The sequence below is a fragment of the Chiloscyllium plagiosum genome, unplaced genomic scaffold, assembly GCF_037043375.1.
Source record: "Chiloscyllium plagiosum isolate Xiang-an unplaced genomic scaffold, Cpla_swu_hap1 HiC_scaffold_1, whole genome shotgun sequence".
NCBI lineage: Eukaryota > Metazoa > Chordata > Chondrichthyes > Orectolobiformes > Hemiscylliidae > Chiloscyllium > Chiloscyllium plagiosum.
The window spans coordinates 9,284,487-9,300,306 of NW_028270139.1; the positions used below are offsets into that span (position 1 = coordinate 9,284,487).

The 15,820-nt window shown below is 40.4% G+C and overlaps 1 protein-coding gene across 3 annotated transcripts in view; it reads left to right on the forward strand.

The window, feature by feature from the left end:
• The window catches only part of slc10a7 (solute carrier family 10 member 7), a 274,370-nt gene extending 261,783 nt beyond the window's left edge, over positions 1 to 12,587 (forward strand). For all 3 annotated transcript variants that reach the window (XM_043699319.2, XM_043699311.2, XM_087975565.1), the window contains 2 exons: positions 1,854 to 1,999; positions 10,629 to 12,587. In XM_043699319.2, the coding sequence (XP_043555254.1) occupies positions 1,854 to 1,999; positions 10,629 to 10,667 (185 nt within the window). In that variant the 3' untranslated portion in view covers positions 10,668 to 12,587. The remainder of the gene's footprint in view (positions 1 to 1,853; positions 2,000 to 10,628) is intronic.
• The last annotated feature ends 3,233 nt before the right edge of the window (positions 12,588 to 15,820 follow it).

The following is a 15,820-nucleotide window of genomic DNA, read 5'->3' on the forward strand; positions in this document are numbered from 1 at the left end:
TGCTGAGAAAGTGCTCTATATCAGTCCACACTCAGTACATGTCCACTGGTAAAAATGCTCTTGCTAGAAATTACATTAGTAATGAAAAATCCATTTAAAGTACATATCTTCCACCTACTTTACAGTGTATTGGAGTTCTGAAACATTTGATTAATCTTTCATAAACATTTGAAGTGTGACAGCTCTGTGGCCTTGTAAATGCATATATAGTGCACTATCCTACTTGGCCATGTGTCATCATGAAAGCCCACTGAGACTCTGTCAGAGAAAGTGCCATAGTAGCAGAGTTATGACATGTTAAAATATACTCATTACTGTTGAAATAGAATACTATAGTGTTTAACATGTATATTATCTTAAATTTCACTTAAGCATATGCTTTACAATTTTCATTGATTGAAGCATGGTAGCATGATTTTGTGATTACTGTGTTATACTTTGATATGATTTGTTTACCTGCACAATTGCAATCTCACTTATGTTACTTGATGCCCATGGTCTTGAATCTTCATGTGCCATTTATTCAGTGGATTCACAATGAGGGATAAAAGTTAAATCCAGGGATAATCTACAAGTAAGAAATATGCACATGCTGTATTTGAAAGTAGTTGAATTTAAAAGTTGAAAATTAAAGCTAAATCAAATTCTGTTTTACCCTTTAAATATTTTTGTAAGTTGTTGCAGTAAATTAATGGGATTGCATACACTCTCACCGTTACGAAAACAATTGCCTTGTGTCAAAGACCATTGTGTTACTTGCATTCTTCTCTGAATAAGTCTTAGAAAGGTCACCTATAAAGTCCTGAAGATATTTGTAGTAGCTGTGAAATTGTTAACTAAAACTTTGCATTAAATTTTCAACTGGCCATTAGGCAGAGGAAGTCCAATTGAAACTGTCTGAGGCTAGCATCATTTCTGTAGTATAAGCATTCCATCATTAGCTTCCTGACCTTTTTTAGAACAGCTCACCAATTGGCAGGGCAGGATATCTAGTGGCGTCAGCACAAATCCTAGCTGGATCAAAGAAGTTTAAGAGAAAGCAAATATTCCCACGTGTGAGGCTGGAGATTCAGGTGTGCGAGGAGAGAGGGCAATTTTTCCATGACTTGGAAAGGCTTTAATGCTGCTCTGGACCGAAAAGAATTGTTGACAAACCATTTTTTAAAAAAAATCTTTTGAATAATCTTCAACTGCTGACTGAAGGACTAGTATTTGTACAGCATCTCTGTCTGTCGTGGCAGATAATGCGATTGCTCCCAGGATGAATGCCTAGTTTAGACTGTTCAATGCCAAATAGCAATGGATTGAGCTTGTACAACATACGCTGACAAATTTGTAATTTATTATTGCATCAAGATCCTGTTGTCATCATACAGCCTTATTTAAGAAGGGAGAGTGAGGCTCCTGAAGCATGGTACTTGCATGGTTTTGTGATTATTGTGTTATGCTTTGATGTGATTTGCTTCCCTGGACAATTGCAATCTCACTGATGCCTAATGCCTTGAATCTTCACCTGCCATTCATTCAATGGATTCAAAATGAGGGATAAAAGTTAAATTTGTCTTTTTCTGGCCATTAGTTTCAAGGCTGCCGTCAAATGGCAGAGGTGGACATAGTGAGAAAGTGTAGTAGGAGCTGTGCTACTGGTTTGGTTTGTATTGCTCTCTAAAGTAGGCCAATGAAAATTGCTTCCCTCATTTTCATGTACAGTCAATTTCTCTTTGGCTGGAACAAACGCAGTGGCCTTTAATATTTTCTCTTGAATTAATAGCCAAAAATTCAAACTATTTCAGAAACAATTGTAAAAAAGTTGTAATTTGAACTAATATTTTGTATCTGTTTTCTATTGACAGGAATCCCATTGCTGAAGATAGTGTTTTCAGGGTATGAACATTTATCCCTCATCTCTGTTCCATTACTCATCTATCATCCCACTCAGATCCTGCTAGGTGGCCTATTAGTTGGAACAATGAAAAGCTGGATGATCACTCGTCAAAAAGTAAGGGCTGCCAAGCAATATAATTAACCTGAAAAAAATTAGAGCGAGGTTATTAGAAGTGTATATTTTGGGGGAAGAAAACTGCTATATATTTACCATCTTTCATTTTGTTTTACTTTATCGCGATTTAGATGGCCTGAATACTCTTCTACTTTGTTTTTTATAGCATACTCCAACTCTGATTTCTGTCTTAGTGAAATTTTGAAACCTTTCTGTTTCTTTCAAAGTTTTCACAGATTTCACACACCATTGTCCTCAGTTGTGTTTGATTTGGGAACTCTGCAAGGTGTCTCAATTTTAGTGCAAATGGCAGAACAGCAGCATGTAATGTGGCATATTTATAGCTTAGAAGCAGCAGGAGGAAGACTTGTCGAGGTCGATAGACCATAACCAAAAAGATTTTTAAACAAAGCCAAAGTGGTTGCAACTTTGTAGTCTAGTGATAGTATTAATCACTGATGAGCTATTACTGACAGTAGACTTGGACTAGGTGCCACTTCTGCTTCTGGCCACGTGATTAAAATTATAATTTAAAATGCCAGAGGCATGCACAAGAGACACATGTGATCATGAGGCAAGGGAACGTATCAACTGGGGTATCCCACCATCAACTCATAATGCGGCAAGGAGCAATAAAAGAGCCTCTTGAATCATTAGATAGACTCTGTGTGCTGAGAAAGTGTTCTTTCACACCTCCTTCCTTTCAAAACTTCCTCCTATTTCTTGCTGCAACCCTTAATCATCATTCCACCCTCTTCCATAATTTCCCTAACCCCATTATTCTTTTTGTCCTGCCCTGTACACAACATATTGGAGGCTTTTACCTACAGAGGAGATTATCTCCATGGGCACCTACCCTCATATTCTCCTCCAGGCCATCAGGGAACAGTGAAAGATGTTTTTATCCCTCTGATGGCAACATAAGATCATCCTGCCTGGCCTGGGTGGAGATTTCAGCAGAGGTAAGCAACAGTGAGGTCTATCAAAGACAAGAGTATGGTGCTGGAAAAGCACAGCAGGGCAGGTAGCAGCCGAGGAGCAGGAGAATCAACATTTCAGGCATAAGCCCTTCATCGGGAACGAGACTTGTGGGCTGGGGGCTGAGAGATAAACAGGATTGGGGGGGGGGGGGAAGCGTGTGGTGTGGGGAAGGTAGCTGGGAATGAGATAGGTAGATGAAGAGTGGGGGCAGGATGATCGGTCAGAGAGGAGGGTAGAACAGATAGGCGGGAAGGAAGATGGGCAGGTCAAGACGGCAGTACTGAGTTGGAGACTTGGGACTGGGATAAGGTGGGGGGAGAATAGGGAAATCTACATGGAATCCTGCAACCACACAGGATCAAAGGTGGAAGGTGAGGCGTTCTTCCTCCAGGCGTCGGGTGGTTAGGGTTTGGTGATGGTGGAGGCCCAGGACCTGCATATCCGTGGTGGAGTGGGAGGGAGAGACAAAGTGTTCGGCCACAGGGTGGTGGGGTTAGTTGGTGTGGGTGTCCCAGAGATGTTCGCTGAAATGATCCACATGTTGGCATCCTGTCTCCCTGATGTAGAGGAGACCACATTGGGTGCAACGGATACAGTAGATGATGTGTGTGGAAGCACAGGTACATTTCTGTCGAATGTGAAAAGAACCTTTGGGGCCTTGGACGGAGGTGGAGGGGGAGGTATGGGCACAGGTTTTGCACTTCTTGCATTGGCAGGGGAAGGTACCGGGAGTGGGGTGTGGGCTGGTGGGGAGCGTGGATCTGGCAAGGGAGTCATGGAGGGAATTGTCTCTCCAAAAAGCAGATAGGGGTGGGGAGGGAAATATATCCCTAGTGGTGGGGTCTGATTGCAGGTGGCGGAAGTGGCGGACGATGATGCAATGTTTCTGGAGGTTGGTGTGGTGGAAGGTGAGAACCAGGGGAATTCTGTCCCTGTTGTGATTGGAGGGGTGGGGTTCAAGGGCAGAGGTCAGGAAAGTGGAGGAGATGCGCTGGAGGGCATTGTCGACCACGTGGGAGGAGAAATCACTGGTCTTTGAAGTAGGAGGCCATCTGGTGTGTTCTATGGTGAAATTGGTCCTCCTGGGAGCAGATGCAGCGGAGACAGAGGAATTGGGAATAAGAGATGGCATTTTTATGGGAGGCAAAGAACCTAGGATGAACATTTATCCCTCAAAGAAAGTTAATGAATGACCTGTCTCAATCTGCCATGATAAGTGGCACCAAATGGTCTTGTAAGGTGATCAGTTAATGTACCTTTGTGAGTGAACAACTAGACTAAGTAAATGGCTTCCTCTTTGGAGGAATTCCTGAAGAAGGGCTTATGCCCGAAACGTCGATTCTCCTGCTCCTTGGATGCTGCCTGACCTGCTGCGCTTTTCCAGTAACACATTTTCAGCTCTGATCTCCAGCATCTGCAGCCCTCACTTTCTCCTCTTTGGAGATGCTGAGAACTGAATAGACAGTCAAATTCAACAAGCAATCAATATGCACACTGACATTCCACTGCTCTTGCCATGGGCTGAATGCAGCAGTGGCGAGATAAGAAGGGCGAAGTACCTGTACCTTCCACAATGTGCTCCTCCCCTTCAAAGAGACCGGGAAGTGCCCTCACACAAAGGGAAGAGGAAAATATGCCTGCCATCCTTAGATCTTCCTCATCCCATCTGCCATTAACCTCGTTTCCACCAAGAAATGAGGCTGAAGAGGATGCCTTTACACCAGTGCAGCAGAGCCCCAATAGGGGTTACCTATCATGGTCATCAAAGGAAATATGGCAGTGCAGTGAGCAGGCTGCCTCCCACTCAGCTGCTGATGCTAGGATTTCACCAAAGTGTAGAGAGCATCAGAGAAAACTTCAGACTTTAAGAATATAAAAATATTAGGGGTTCAATTTGTCACACCTAAATATTGCACATTATATTGATCACATTTTACATATGTGCGTCCTCATTATTTCTTGGGATTAGCTTTGTTATAGAGAGTTGAATGTGCTGGCAGGGATCATGGTTGACATGCATTGACAGCCATGGAGAATTAATGACATTTCCTTTTGGGGAGGAAGTAATGTGAATTTATGTTCTGGTTTTAATGAACATTCATATTAACATCCAGCTTGTACTCACCAGCCTGTGGGGTCTTACTGCATATGTAGACTCAATTGGCCTTCCCTGATATGTATCATCGGGGAGAATATCCAAGATTACAGTCAATTTCAAGGGACTAAATGACCCAATCCTAATTCATAGTTTTATATGTTCCTCAAATCGCTGAATTATGAAGTTAGTTGTGTTGAAAGAGGAAAATGCTGAAGTTATGAAATTAATGGCTATGTGATTGTGCTCACCTAAAAAGAGCTGTCCACCCTAATTCCACTTTCCAGCTCTTTGTCCAGTTCCTCTGGCTCCAATTAGATCCTACCACCGAGAACATCTTCCCATCCGCACCCATCTCTGCCTTCTGAATGAACCGTTCCCTTCACCAATCCTTGGTTCGCACCACGTTCCTCACTAGCCCCACCCACCACCAGGGACCTTCCCCTGTAACCGAAAAACATGCAACACCTGCCTGAGCGCCATCTCCCTCACCTCCATCCAGGGCCCCAAACAGTTCTTCTAGGTGAGACAGAGGTCCACCTGCATCTCCTCCAACCTAGTCTACTGCATCCAGTGCTCCCAATGTGGTGACTAAATGTAAACTAGGTGATTGTTTCGCTGAGCATCTTCACCAGGCCTGCAATGGCCAGTCTGATCTCTGTCACTGCCCAGTTCAATTCCCCCTCCCACTCTCCCTCCAACTTGTCCATCCAAAGCCTCCTCCTTTCCTGCAGTAAATCAGACCCAAATTGGAGGAACAACACTTTTATCTTCCACCTGGGCAGCCTACAGCCCAAAGGACTTAACATTGAATTCTCCAATTTCAAATAACCTTCCCACTCATTCCTGGACTTCCTTACCACACACACCCTCCCCCCACCCTGCCCCCATTCCACCTACTGATTTTTCCTTCCAACTACCAACCTCCTATTGACCAACCAAGTCGTACCCACTATCTCACCATTCTGCTACTCTCCCCACCACAATTTCTCTCCCCCCTTTTATCTGTAGTTCCCAAAAACCCCACATCTGGTCCTGAAGAAGGGTTAGCAACCGAAATGTTGACTTCTCCATCTCCTACTGCTGCCTGGCTTGCTGTTTTCTTCCAGCCTCCTGTTTGTCTACTTTGGATTCCAGCATCTGCAGTTTTTTTTGTCTCTAACCAGACTTCAATTAACTTCTGGGAGAAAATGATCTATTCTCCACATCCCTCTGATTCTTCTCTCCATTAAATCTTACCTCACCCTTCACAGCTCGAAAAAGAACAACCCATTGCCTTATAAATAAAATATTTCAGTCTTGTATATTTCCTCATCCCTCTTTTACTATGATCACATCCTTTCTGTACTCTGGTCTACCTGCTGTTCTCTACAGTGTTTTATAGTTTCCCTACGCTTATTCTATGCTTTGGCTAATAAAGTATATCCTGTATGCCCTATAAGCCATCTGTTCTCTTTAAGGGAACTGTGGAAGTGTACTCCACAATTTCTCTGTTGCTTTATGTTTCTCAGTATCCTACCACTTTGTGTAATTCCTTTACCTTTCCTGCCCTCCCCAGATCGATATTTCACACTTTTATGGATTTAAGTTTACTTGCCAATAATTTTTCTATTCACCTAAGTAGTTCACTGACATCTTCCTGACGTCCAGTTTACCCTTTTTATCAACCACTTGTTGAATTTTTGTATCATCTGGAAGCTTCTTAATCATGCTCCGAACATTTGAGTCTAAATCATTGATATAGAAGACAGACAGCAAGGGACTTAATACTGGTCCACCTGGATCCCCACTGGAAATGGTCCTTCAGTCACAAAAGTACACATCAATCTTTGCTAATTACCATTGGGCCAAGTTTGGAGTCAAATTTTCATGTTTCCTTTGTTTTTTTGTATTAAATGATTTTTACAGTACTTTTCTAGTCAACCTGCCATATGGCATCTTGTCAAAAGCCTTCTTAGAATCCATGTAGCCTATATCGCACAACTACTCTCATCTATCCTTCCTCTGACTTCCTCAAATAATTGAGTTGGTAACCAGATACAACAATCCCTTAACAGATCGCTGCTGAGTGTCTTTGATTAATTCATGCTTTTTAAAATAGTGATTGATACTACCTCAATCACTGGAAAAGCACGGTCGGTCAGTCAGGCAAGCAGCATCTGAGGAACAGGAGAGTCAACGTTTCGAGAATAAGCTCTTTATCAGGAATGAAGAACTCATACTCGAAACATCGACTCCTCTGCTGCTCGAATGCTGCCTGACCGGCTGTGCTTTTCCAGCACCACACTTTTTGACTCTGATCTCCAGCATCTGCAGTCCTCACTTTCTCCTAGATGTAAGCCATTATCTTTTTCCCTCATCACAGATGTAATTACCATGTCTTACTCCATTCCGCCTCCCTGATGATTGTCTGAGACTGAATCAAACTGTTGGCCAACTTGGCATTAAATTTGACCTCAAAATAAGCATCTTACCTCACATCTGCACTATCACTGATAGCCACCTATTATCACCTCTGTAACATCATCTGACTTGCCTTAGTCCTTGCCTTTGTCTACCTACTGCTGCAACCTTGGGTGTACCTTAGTTGCCTTTAGACCTGGTTATTCCAATGCATTTCTGGCTGGCATCACATGTTCTACCATTCATTCAAAACCCTGCTGTCTCTATCCTAACTCAAACCAAGTCCTACCTGTTTATTCCATTCCCCATCCCCACCTCGTGCTCGCTGATCTACATACACTCCTTGAGCAATACCTTGACATTTAAGTTCTCCATCTTTGTCACCAAATCCCTCCATAACCTATCCTCTGATAAACGCCAGCTCTACAGCCTGATTCTCCAATTTCATCATATAGAGCATTTTCAGCTCCCTAGGCCCTAAACTCTGATTTTCCTTTTCTAAATGTCTCTCCCTGTCATCCCTCCTTCAACTTCATATTCCTTGGTAGACTTAAATCTTGATTTAGCCCTTTTTCAAATATGGCTTTGAGCTAAGTAATATAAAAATGTATCAGTGATAACTTCAAGGTCTCTCCTTTTGTAGTGACAGCTGCATCACAATAATGATTTTTCTGATACTTTGAAGTCTGCTGACTTTTAAAAAATTTCTATGATTTTGATGTTTTCATATTTTTAAAAACTTTGCACTCAATAAAATAATCAAATATATGGTTCTGGAAAATCTTGAGTTTTGTCAATAATCCTATTAAAGCAGCTTGGGACATTTTACTGTATTAAAGGTGTCCTGTAGCATTGGACTCTCCCAGGTTAGTAATGGCGAGTATGATTTCCTGTGCTGCAGCTCAAACCTCATTACACTACACTAGCGCGACAGTTTTTAATTTATCTCAGTCTGGGATGTGATTCAGGAGATTTGGCCTGTGTGCACACAGATTCCTTTATAGCCAAAAGGGAGAAAATACTTCCATCTATATCATAAGCCTCTGACAACTTGAGCATCATATTGATACACATCTCTTTTTCTTAATTTAAGATTCATGTGTGCACATGCAAAATGACTCATTAACGTTCTAAGTTTATCGAATGAAGAACTGCAAGTTATTGAAGTAGCAATAGTTTTGTTTAACTTGATTATTCAAGCCATGATTAAGTTAAATATTATCAATGTGGTTTTTCTTACCTCTTTACCCTTTTTAAAATGTCATCATTTGCTCATGTAAATACTTCTAGTACTTCATTATTTGAGCATGGGTTGCTGGATAGCTCCTCCTTGCATCTAATCTGTGTAGACCTGTTAGAATTTTATACGTTTCAATCAGATCTCCTCTCATCCTTCTAAATGTTAGAGAACACAGGCCCAGCCATCGAATCCCATCTCATATGATGATATTGCCATACCAGGTATCATCCTAGTGAATCTTAGCTGCATTCCGTGTATGAATGCATTGAGTATAGGAGTTGGGAGGTCATGTTGCAGCTGTACAGGACATTGGTTAGGCCACTCTTGGAATACTGCATGCAGTTCTGGTCTCCCAGCTACTGAAAAGATGTTGTGAAACTTGAAAGGGTTCAGAAAAGATTTACAAGGATGTTGCCAGGGTTGGAGAATTTGAGCTACAGGGAGAGCCTGAATAGGCTGTGGCTTTTTTCCCTGGAGCATCAAAGGCTCAGGGGTGACCTTACTGAGGTTTATAAAATCCTAAAGAGCATGCATAGGGTAAATAGACCAGGTATGCTGTGGTTCTGTTCGCCGAGCTGGAAGTTTTTGTTGCAAATGTTTCGTCCCCTGTCTAGGTGACATCCTCGGTGCTTGGGAGCCTCCTGTGAAGCGCTTCTGTGGTGTTTCCTCCGGCATTTATAGTGGTCACTACTGCGACCACTAGGACTTATAACAGCACACAAACCAACAGCCACTCTCAGACAACAACTCACTAAAACGAAGGACCAGATACCCAGCATGAGCAAAACTAACGTAGTGTACAAAATCCCATGCAAGGACTGCACAAAACACTATATAGGACAAACAGGAAGACAGCTAACGATCCGCATCCACGAACATCAACTAGCCACGAAATGACACGACCAGCTATCCCTAGTAGCCACACACTCAGACGACAAGCAACATGAATTTGACTGGGACAACACTACCATTATAGGGCAAGCGAAACAAAGAACAGCCAGGGAATTCCTAGAAGCTTGGCACTCATCCACAAACTCCATCAACAAACACATAGACCTGGACCCAATATACCGGCCACTACAGCGGACAGCTGAAACTGACAACCGGAAGCGGCAGGGACAGGCCACTATAAATGCCGGAGGAAACACCACAGAAGCGCTTCACAGGAGGCTCCCAAGCACTGAGGATGTCACCTAGACAGGGGACGAAACGTTTGCAACAAAAACTTCCAGCTCGGCGAACAGAACCACAGCAACGAGCACCCGAACTACAAATCTTCTCACAAACTTTGAAGACCAGGTATTTTCCCTGGGGTGAGGAGCCTAAAACTAGAGGGCATAAGGTGAGAGGGGAAAGATTTAAAAAGGACCTAAGGGGCAACATTTTCATGCAAAGGGTGATGGGTGTATGGAATGAGTTGCCAGAGGAAGTGGTGGAGGCTGGTACAATTACAATATTTAAAAAGCATCTGAATGGGTATACGAAAAGAAAGGGCTTTGGGGGATATGGACCAAATGCTGGAAAATGGGACTAGATTAATTAAGGATATCTGGTCGGCATGGACGAATTGGACCAAAGGAGCTGTTTCCATGTTGTACATCTCTATGACTCTTAAGACCTACCTCAAATCCCACTTCCCCAACCAAGCTTTTGTCATCGGGCTGAAAGTCTCCTTACATGGCTCACTGTCTAACCTTTTGAAGTGTCTTGGGATGCTAAGCTAAAGGCAAGTTGCTGTTACTTAATGCACAGTGAAAGAAATTTCTGGCATTTTCAATACCAACTTCCAAAAGGGAAAATCACCACGGTGGCTGAGTGTACTGTAAATAATGTGAACAAACATTGTTTGTGAAATATATACTGGGCTGATTTGCAATTTGGTTCCAAATTATTTTCTTTTTAATTTACAGGCTCTAAAACTCTCAAGACAGACAAAGATTCCTGTATAATGTAAATGAATTATATATTTTGTATGAATGTACATATACCATGCAATGAAACGTATATACAGAACCTCCAACAAACCATTCAAATGAAGATTTATGTTTAAGAATTTTGTGTTTGTATCTATTTTATTTTGTACAGGTTCATGATTAAGTGCCTTAAATGTACAACTGAAGCTATTAGGTATTTTTGCCTTATGCAAGAACTGTTCCTTGAATAATACCAGAAGACTGCAGAGTATTTGAGGTGTATGTCTGATTTTTCTTTTAGTAACAAAAATTACTTTGTAAATCAATTCATGGGGTACTCAAAAGATTGTGGTGTCTAGATTTGTGAAATGATGTGCAACTATCAAAAAAAAAGGAATTATTTTCATGTTTCCATCCTATTTTTCTTTAAAGCAAATATTGCTGCTTTTCTCCCCTTAGGCTTTATGTTTAATGTTATAACATTAGCTGGCCTCATTTTGTGTTAAATTCACAAAGCTTTTGCCTTTTGTCCCACGAGGATTGCCCACAGTATGGCTAAGTGCTGTTGTGGTGGGTAAGGGGCAGAAATTAACTCTGTTGGTGTCTGCTCCCATTAAAACCATATTGCTTGACACTAATCAAATTGAGGAATAGTGGGTAAGTTTTAAGTAATTTGTTACTGGATTGAAGATAAGCAAAACGGTTTGATAGGAGGCTTCCAATTAAATTGTATCGGTATCCTTCAGCTAGTCAAAATATTATATTTAAAAAGGCAAGAGTAAATTCCAATAAATATTATTGTTGAATAGTTTTGGAATGTGGCAAACACAATATTTTTCATTCAATGGTGTAACTCTCAGGAAAATAGTTGCTGGAAGCTGTTCTTTGACTGTATTCTATGGAGGCATTAACTGAATCACAAATTTAGCAAATCAAAATTGTGTTTTGATGAGTTACAGTAATTTGTAGCTACAACCTGCCCAATATCAATTCATTTGTTATCAGTCATCAGAAATTACCCAAAATTCTATTCCACATTACCAAACTAAATTAGATGATACAGGTCCTCATTGGATACTAATATTACAAACATTTATTTTGACACTGTTGTGCCATCAGTAGTGCTGGTGAAGGCCAATAAAATGTTTATTTTTATATTTGTATATGTGTACACACATGAGTATATAGTGTCTCAGACTAAATTTAGGTGACCTTGACTGATACAATGTGTGATTAAAATAAACCTTTCAGTTAGATTACTGCATTATATCTTTAATAGATTCAGTCATAATTCCTTTGAATAGTGTTGAGTACATTTATTAAATGCAGTATAAGGAGTTTTTTTATCATTCAACTATAAATTCTGGAGCATGATCCTTGAAATAATGGGGCCATTAATAAAATATATTTATTAATACAGCATTGTAGATAAAATGCTTACTTGCATCAGGCTTTGCTCATTTAAGTCACAAGTTACTATGTGTACATTGAATGTACTTATCAGTTTTCATTTTAATTAATCATTTCCTAGGTTTTGGTTTTTATTTGTTTCTGGACAAAATAACAACTGGTGAGCCTTTCAAAGTTTGTGCATGTTTTGTATGTTGTTATCGGTTATGGGCCATTATAATGAATGTGTTTTAATCTGAACAAATGTTTAAATGTAAAACAAAGAACTGCCGATGCTGAAGATCTGAAAGAAAAGCAGAAGTTGCTGGAGAAACTTAGCAGATATGGCAGCATCTGTGGAGAGAAAGCAGAGTTAACATTTTGAGTCCAGTGACCCTAATGCTGCCAGACCTGCTGACATTTATTTTCTCGAGAAACCTTGGCTCTTGTTTCAAATGTATAAATGTAAATTATTGTTAAAAGCAATTTATTTGTTCATTTTACAAGCATCTTGTGGCAGATTTATTTTTGCAAGATTCATCAATAAAGAACATAGAGCACACACAAGCAAGTTGATATTCTTTGTGTTTTTTTGTTGTTGATATTGACTAATTGATTAATTGGAGTTCCAAAGCCTGTTGAAAAATCAAACATTGGAACCAAATGGGTGTTCCCAAGCTACCAATTGCCAGGTGACAGACTAACCAACATTTTTCCCCAGGCCACTTCTGTATACACCTTCCCATGGATGATGGATGGCAGGCAGGCTCCCAATGGTCCCAGCGCAACCTCTGAGTCAGAGTCAGCAGCTCTAGAGCTTGAACAACTCCAACTGGACAGGTAGGAGAGCCAGCAGAGTCTCTAAGGTCTAAAACCTCAGAATGGAGGTGCCCTCAGAGGAATGAAAATGCAGTTTCGGAGTGGGAAGACCACAGGTACTCTGGATCAAAGGGCATCTCCCACCAGTTGAATTGATGAGGCTGCACGGGTTATCCTTTCCCTTGTGGTTTCATCTTTAAAGGGTGATGCCTCCAATTCCTGTAGCCCATTTCACTCCTGTAAGGAAGCTGCATCAATATAGCTGTGGTTGGGGTCTGAGACAGCCAAGGGATCTAATTTCGAGATTACCTCTCTGTCTCCCAGAAGAGCAACAGGAATGCCATTATTTGACCCCCTATTTTTCTGGCTCCACCATCACCACAGGGCAAGGAATATTCCTCATTATTTCACTTTTAATGTTTTAGGTAGAATTTGTGCTTTTTAAAGTCTTACTCCATAATCTTAAACTGATAGAAAATAGAGGTTAATTCATTAACTATTTCATATCAAAATAGATGATATGAAATGAGCTAATGAATGAATGAAAATATATATATTAAGAATGGTGGATATACTCAGCAGGTTCGGCAGCATATGTGGAGAGAGAAACAGAGTTGACAATTCTGGTCTGTGAATTCCATCAAGCTGAGAAAATGGAGAGATTAAATGACAAAAGATAATATGGTAAAGCACCAAAAGGAGCAATAATGGGATAAGTAATGAAACAAGGAATGTGTGTGAAAATGAAATGTGAGTCGCAGTACAACAGACATCCAAACTCAAAAAGATTAAGAATGAATCAAGAGAAAACAATATCTAGAAAAAACACAAAACAAAATGGGGAAGAGGTTATGATCTAAAATTGTTGAACTTGAATATTGAGTTCTGGGACAGTGAAGTGACCACTTGCAAGCAGTTCTTTCTGCTTGGATTGAGCTATGTTGGAACATTTAACAGGTCAAGGAAAATGTCAGAGTAGGAGGAAAGTGGACAATTGAAACAGTAGGCTACAGGGAGCTCATGTTAGGAGACTGAGGAAAGGTGTTCAGCAAAACAGTTATCTGGCCTCCTCTTGATTTTCTCAGTGTTCACATCATGAACAGTCGACCGCATTAAAAGAAGTGCAGCCAAACTGCTGCTTCACTTGGAAGAACTGTTTGGGACCTTGATCAGTGAGAAGAGAGGTGATGCACTATTGTGCTTGCATGTGAAAAGGTGCCACTGGAAAGGGAAGAGAATGTGGTGGGTTACTGAGGTCTGGACCAGAGTTAACAGGAAGAATGGTCTTTTCAGAATATTGCAAGAAGAATGCAAGGGGAAACCCTAAATTAGTTTAGAATGTACAAGGGAGAGAAAAAAAGGCAGTTTAAAAAGGAAAGCTAAAAGGGGATATGAATACACTGGCAGGTAAAATAAATGTAAACCCTAAATTGTTTAAAGATTACATTAAGAGTAAAAGGATAATGAGGGAAACATTAGGGCCCATTAAGGACCACAGTGGTAATTAATGTGTGAAGCCAAAGGATGTTGATAGGGATTTAAATTAATACTTTGGATCAACATTCATTAGTCAGAAGGATGATATTAGTATAGACATCAGGGAGAAGGGTATGATATAATTAAATAAATTAGCACACACAGATTGGAGGTCCTATGTCACATGCCAGGTTTAGAAGTAAATAGATCTCCAGGACTAGGTGAAAGGTACTCCAGATTGTTGAGTAAGGCAAGGAAGATCTAGCAGGGGCACTTACAAAAATGTTCACTTCCTGTCTGGCTACAGGAGAACTCCCAGAGGACTGCAGAACATGCAACCTAATGCAATTATTCAAAAAGGGAGGAAAGGATAAACCAGGAAACCACAGGTCGGTCGCTCTCACCTTGGTGGTGGATAAACTATTGGAAACAATTCTGAGGATCAGAATTACCTGCATTTAAAGAGGTAGGGATTAATCAAGAACAGTCAGTGTGATTTTGTTAATAAATCAACACAAACACTTTGAAGATTGTGCCATAATTATGTAATACCATGAATCGTCCAGCTGATTTACACATTAATAGCAACATTTACTACTATACTAATGCACTTATTTTCTCAGAAAGATCTGGTGCAATGTGTTTACTTTGCAGTTTGCATGTAGTGTTCATATCCAGGAACACAACTGTCTCACTTGAAAGTATTCCACATCAATTAAAATAAAACAAAGAACTGCAAATGCTGGAAATCAGAAGCAAAAACAAAGTGCTGGAGAAACTCAACAGGTCAGGCACCATCTGTGGAGAGAAAGCAGAATTAATGTTTTGGGTCCAATGACCCTCCTTAATAGCCTTGAGTAGCTAAGGAGATAATAACTCATGCTAATTTAATTTAATTATCATTTGTGTTCTACACCCAGACAGCCCAATTCTGTTCTGATTGTTTTGTGAATTGCCAGAGAAAGTTATGTAAATATTTGTTTATCTTGATACCTGCTATCTTGGTTACTTGAGTCTTTTGAAACTTATTCTGTGGCTTCAGTAGACTCAATAATCAGTCATTTTATACAAAGTGAGGTTTGACATCAATAACTATCAAACCAAACTTATTAACTGGCACCAGATAATCAAGAAGTCCACATAATCAATATAAAACACACCTGAAGTAACAATACATCACTGTTACACGTTATTTATGGCACAATCAGTTAAATAATAATGCAGTGCCTTAAATAAAACTCACTGACAGAGCCTTTTCACTGACACCCTCAACTGATTACTCAGACATCGCAGTAGATCATGCTTTTTTTAAAGATATTCATTCACAGGTCGAGGGTGTTGCTGGGCAGGCCAACATTTATTTCCAGAAAAATTGACTTGAAATGGGAACTGTTGATATTTTGTGTGGCCATTCGATTGAACAAATATATTTACATCGATGTAAATAAATTTTAAAACTATAATAATTGGACAAAATAATACAGTAAACTTTGTGGTATTTGAGG